The sequence below is a fragment of the Cebus imitator genome, unplaced genomic scaffold (assembly GCF_001604975.1).
Source record: "Cebus imitator isolate Cc_AM_T3 unplaced genomic scaffold, Cebus_imitator-1.0 Scaffold750, whole genome shotgun sequence".
NCBI classification, from domain to species: Eukaryota; Metazoa; Chordata; class Mammalia; order Primates; family Cebidae; genus Cebus; species Cebus imitator.
Window position 1 is genome coordinate 477,932 of NW_016108065.1, and position 6,067 is coordinate 483,998.

Below are 6,067 nucleotides of genomic sequence, written 5' to 3' on the forward strand. Positions count from 1 at the left end.
AGTTGCTGACTTTCAGATTGGGTCTCTGAGTGAACTTCCAGTTTGTGGATGATGAAGTTATTTCTGTTTCTTAGTTTTCCTTCCAACAGTCTGGCCCCTCTGCTGTAGGACTGCTGAGGTCCACTCCAGGCCCTGCTTGCCTGGAGATCACCTGCAGCAGCTGCAGAACAGTAAGGGTTGCTATAGTTTCTTCTTCTGCTATCTTTGTCCCAGAAGGTTATTCTGGGACAATGTCAGTCTGTGCTCTCCTTTATGAGGTGACTCTTTGGATATACGAGGGTCAGGGAGCTGCTTGAGGAGATAGTCTGTCCTTTATTGGCACTCAAGTGCTGAGCTGTGAGCTCTGTTGTTCATTCAGAGTTGCTGGGCAGGTACATTTAGGTCTGCTGCAGCAGAACTCGTAAACTCCCTTTTTTATTTTCCCAGGTGCTCTGTCCCAGGGAGTAAGGGCTTTATTTATGAGTTTCCGTTGTGCTGCTGCCTTTTTTTTTTTTCAGGGCTGCTCTGCCCAGTGAGGAGGCAGCCTAGTCACTGTCTGCCTGCAGAGGCTTTGCTGAGCTGCTGTGGGCTCCTCCCAGCTGCCATGTGATCTTCCCTGCAGTCCTGTTTATATGGGTGTAGTTAGAACTGCCTTGGCAATGGTGGCCCACCTCTGTAATGGCGGACTCTCTCTGTAGTGGCAGTTTGCCTTGGCAATGATGGGCTGCCTCAGCAATGGAGGACTGCCTCCGTAGTGGTGGAGTGCCTCACTAATGGCGGACGCCCCTCCCCCATAGAGCTGGACCATCCGGGGTTCAGCTGTGCTTGCTGTGAAACTCTCAACCCAGAGCATTTTCAATTACTGGTGTTTTTGTTTTTTTTTTTTGCAGGGGGGGTGGGACCAGCTGAACCTGATCACCTGGCTCCCTGACTTAGAGTCTTTTTTTTTTTTGTTGTTTGAGTTGAATGGTCGACTCTCTCCCAGGTGTTCCAGTTGCCTGTTGAAAAGGCACTGGGATCTGTGTGATTTCCTGTGCGGTGACTCACTGTGCCAGCTGAAACAGTGTCACTGAGATTCCTGGCGGGTTTTTTGCCCAGGAATCTCCTGGCCTGGCTCCCTATTTCGGTCCCCTTTTAAATCAGATGAATGGGTGATCTGCCTTCCCAGGGCTCCAATTGCCAGCTAAGAGGACACCCGGACCAGTGTATTTTGTACAGAGAACTGCTGCGCCAGGTGCTGGCAAGCAGCCACTTGGGCCAAAACAGCCTCGCTGGCAACCCGTGGGGCTCCTCCGCCTGGGAATCTCCTCGTCTGTCGGCAATCAAAATCTGTCTGGAAATGCGGCGTCCACTCTCCCTCTGCACTTTCACTGGGAGCTGCAATCCTGAGCTGTTCCTAGTTGGCCATCTTCCTCACATTCCCCCTTATTGAGAGTTTTTAGCATTAAGTGGTGTTGAATTTTGTCAAAGGCCTTCTCTGCATCTATTGAGATAATCACGTGTTTTTTGTTACTGGTTCTGTTTATGTGATGGATTATGTTTATTGATTTGCCTATGTTGCACCAGCCTTTCATCCCAGGGATGAGGCCAACTTGATTGTGGTGGATAAGCTTTTTGATGTGCTGCTGGATTCGGTTTGCCATTATTTTATTGAGGGTTTTTGCATCGATGTTCATCAGTGATATTGGTCTGAAATTTTCTGATTTTGTTGTATCTCTGTCAGGTTTTAGTATCAGAATGCTGCTGGATTCATAAAACGAGTTAGGGAGGATTCCCTCTTTTTCTATTGTTTAGAATAGTTTCAGAGGAAATGGTACCAGCTCCTCTTTGTACCTCTTGTAGAATTCAGCTGTGAATCCATCTGGTCTTGGACTTCTTTTGGTTGCTTGGCTATTAATTACTGCCTCAAGTTTAGAACTTTTTATTGGTCTATTCAGGGATTCAACTTCTTGCTGGTTTAGACTTGGGAGTGTGTGTGTGTTCAGAAATTTATCAATGTCTTCTAGATTTTCTAGTTTATTTGCGTAGAGGTGTTTATAGTATTCTCTGATGGTAGTTTGTATTTTTTTGGGATCAGTGGTGATATCCCCTTTGTCATTTTTCATTGTGTCTATGTGATTATTCTCTCTTTTCTTCTATATTAATCTGGCTAATGGTCTATCTATTTTGTTGATCTTTTAAAAAAAAAAACCAGCTCTAGGATTCATTCATTTTTTGAAGGGTTTTTTGTGTCTCTGTCTCCTTCAGTTCTGCTCTGATCTTAATTATTTCTTGTCTTTTTCTAGCCTTTGAATTTGTTTGCTCTTTCTTCTCTAGTTCTTTTAATTGTAAAGTTAGAGTGTCAATCTTAGATCTTTCCTGCCTTCTCTTTTGGACATTTAGTGCTATAAATTTTCCTCTACATTCTGCTTTAAATGTGTCCCAGAGATTCTGGTACTTTGGGCCTTTGTTCTCACTGGTTTCAAAGAACATCTTTATTTCTGCCTTCATTTCATTATTTACCTAGTAGTCATTCAGGAGCAGGTTGTTCAGTTTCCATGTAGTTGTGCAGTTTTGAATGAGTCTCTTAATCCTGAGCTCTAATTTGATTGCACTGGTCTGAGAGACTGTTTGTTATGATTTCCATTCTTTTGCATTTGCTGAGGAGTGTTTTACTTCCAATTATGTGGTCAATTTTAGAATAAGTGTGATAAGGTGCTGAGAACAATGTATATTCTGTTGATTTGGGGTGGAGAGTGCTGTTGCTGTCTATTAGGTCTTCTTGGCCCATGAATACAATTTGGTTTGTGAAATAAATTTTAGTGTGTATCTTTCAGGTATACAATATGATGTTAAAGGGTATGCATATAGTAAAGTGATTACCTCGTTTTTAATACAATCTATTTAATTGAAGTTTAAGAAGCATAAGCTATATATGCTAATAGCTATATCTAACAGATACAAATATAAGAATAAATATTGACCCCAGCTCTTGTCTATTTCCTACATTAATTATCACTATTAGTAGATTAATAGCGGGTTGAGTTACAAAAGTATTGACACCCATGGAAACTAGAAATTCTTGATGTAAATGAGGAAAGAGGGTGGACTCAGGTTAACCCTTCCCTGTATAACCATTTTGCAAACTCCCATTCTATGGGGGGAGGTGGGGCTTCCTGCAACATGTCACTCCACAGTCCCTATTACCTAAAGGGGCTTGCAGGGGGCTGCCAGGACAAGGGCTCAGTGATGTGAGGGGAGGGTTTATTCTGAGAGAACACTGAGCCTGTCACTCAAAATCTCCCCAGCCTGAGGTACTGGGGAAAAGTGAAAGGGCAGTAAAAACAAACAAACAAACGCACAAGCAAAAACCTCAGATTCCTCTTTCTTCTTAATCCCGCAGACACATCTTCAGATTTTCTGACAGTGCTCACTGCTTCAGCACAGAGTTGCAGAGAATAACCCAGCCAGGAGGGCCATCTTCACTAGAGTGTGGTGGACACAGAGTTGAGTGAGATGTGGTTTTTGGAAACTCCCGTAATAATGTCTGTACAGATTGGTCTGCACAGAGTGGGAGATTCAGATGCATTTAGGATGAGGATGTTCCTGAAAACAGCAGGGACTGCCAATCAGGCAGCTCATTGTCACTGTCCCTGCATTTAAAGAGCTAGGAAGAGTAGCACTTTCAGGGAGCACAGCACACAAGCAAAAGGAAGCTGTCTCTGTCCTGGATGAGAAGCCACAGAGCAGGTTCACTTTTGGACTTCATGAGGGGACAGGAGAGGGGCTGAGAGGGGAACTCTCAAGGCAGCGATGCAGGAAGCCCCTTGCACAGGGTGAGGAAGCATCTTCAGAGCAAGGAGGGAGCCTGAGAGCTCAGGACAGGTTTTGGTCTCAGTTCCCCATGAACCTGGACCACTGTGGAAAGTGTAGCTGCCTCCATACGAGCTGCAGTAATAATCAGCCTCGTCCTCAGCCTGGAGCCCAGAGATGGTCAGGGAGGCCGTGTTGCCAGACTTGGAGCCAGAGAAGCGATTAGGGACCCCTGAGGGCCGATTGCTGACATAATAAATCATGAGTTTGGGGGCTGTGCCTGGGTGCTGCTGGTACCAAGACACAGCATTATAATACCCAACATCACTGCTGGTTCCAGTGCAGGAGATGGTGACCGACTGTCCAGGAGACCCGGACACTGAGCGAGGCTGAGTCAGGGCAGACTGAGCCCAGGACCCTGGAAAGAGGAAGAAACACACTCTAGTGAGTCAGTGCTGGGCCCAGGTGAGCCTGAGGAGCAGGAGACCAATGATTAGCCCAGAGGTCCCTGAGTCCCCTTCCCTGGAGGTGTCACCTGTGCCCTGAGTGAGGAGGGTGAGGAGGAGCAGAGTCCAGGCCATGGTGAAGACTTCCCGGGAGCGCTGCCTCCTGAGACCCCAGAACTGGGCATGACCCCAGCCTGTCTCATCTCTTTTGCCTCAGAGGGGGGTGGGGCCTCCATGCAAATCTGCGTCCTGAGCTCCCCTCCTCACCCCACCTCGCCTGGGCCTGGGCTCGGAGACTTCTTCTTTCCTGAACATCAAGACTCAGCCGAGGGGATTAAAACTCCCAGACATGGATTTCCTGAGACTGAGCCTGTGACGGTGCCCGGGAAATGGAGCCAGGCTTGGGGGTCCCTCTCCTTCTTGACCTGGGTTTCATGGTGATCCCAGCTGCAGAGTCCCAGAACTTCCCTTCCCTTCTGTGTGGGTTCAGTGTGAGGACGGGGCCCAGAGTGTCTGGGACAGACCCCTGTACTCCCCTTCCCAGGGACCACAGGCCCCTCAGGGCCCCTCACTCCCCCTCAGCCCTTCTAGGCCTCCTCATTTCAGCTGGATCCTCACACCTTGCTCTGCCCTCTGTGTCTGAAGTGGCCTGAAGCTGCTGCTGAATAAACATGGGGTTTATTTATTGGCCCTTCTAGAAATACATTGATTTGGGCACGAAGGATTTAAGACCCCAGACTACCTCTGTCTCTTTAGGGGGACTCAGGAGGAAAGAACTCCTGGGACCCCACACCCAGGGTGAAGCCCAGCAGGGACCTCCCAAGTGCAGGCCCGCGTCGCCCCCTGGTGGCCACAGAGGGAAGAGCCTGAGGCCCAGGAGCCTTCCCTGAGTCACAGCTGACAGCTCCTGCCCTGCACCTCCTGCTTGTGGTTCCCTTCCCAGCTCAATCCCAGGCCCCTGGTCCCTTCTCATCCCTTCCACGCTCCCTCCCTCAGAGTCTCCCACACCAGGGCTCCAGAGAAAGCATGTGGTGTGGGGAGGTGATTTGAGACTATTGTTTCAGGCGTTTTTATTTGAGACTATTTTTTCAGCTGTGTCCTTTATATATCTCTGTGCTATTTTGTTTTAGACATTAGTTGAGATAATATTGTGTATAATTTGAGATAACGCTAAAATTACAATAGGTCAATGACTTCAGAAATTTATGAAGTTGATTGTGGAGCCGGTAGCCTGGATCCTTTCTCCTCTGGATTCCGTGGAGAGGCCCCCTGGGAATTACTGCAGGAGTCCAGGCACTTCTAGCAGGAAGCAATCTTTGATTTTTAAGAGAAGACACCTTGTCCTCTGTTCCACGTTGTCTTAGCACCAGGAGCGGAACAAAGCAAGGCCCCACCAATGCTGCAGGAGTCTCCAGTCTCATTTAAACTGCATGGATGTGTGCGCCCACACAGAGACCAGACACAGAAATCAGACGCACTTGCTGCATCTGTCTTCACTGCGGCCCAAGCAGCAGGGAAACATGTTAAGCTGCCCTTTGAATGGTATTTCCCCAGATATTTAGTTTTCTTTGAAACATAAAAATCTTGGCTGGGTGTGGTGGCTCATGCCTGTAATCCCAGCACTTTGGGTGGCTGAGGTGGGTGGATCATGATGTCAGGAGTTCGAGAGCAGCCTGGCCAACATGGTGAAACTCATTCTCTACTAAAAATACAAAAATTAGCACAGAGTATTGGTGGCACCTGTAATCCCAGCTACTTGGGAGGCTGAGGCAGAAGAATTGCTTGAAACCAGAAGGCGGAGGTTGCAGTGAGCCGAGATCCTGCCACTGTACTCCAGCCTAGGTGACAGA

General features: G+C 47.7%; 1 protein-coding gene and 1 gene segment (V, D, J or C); both read right to left on the bottom strand.

The window, feature by feature from the left end:
- LOC108296890 overlaps positions 1-4,405 on the bottom strand; it is a 67,481-nt gene extending 63,076 nt beyond the window's left edge. Inside the window, 2 exon segments of the V gene segment in view lie at positions 3,886-4,189; positions 4,307-4,405. Of these exon segments, the coding sequence occupies positions 3,886-4,189; positions 4,307-4,352 (350 nt within the window).
- The window catches only part of LOC108296891 (immunoglobulin lambda-1 light chain-like), a 95,802-nt gene that overhangs the window by 74,126 nt on the left and 15,609 nt on the right, over positions 1-6,067 (bottom strand). The gene's annotated exons all lie outside the window — the stretch shown is intronic.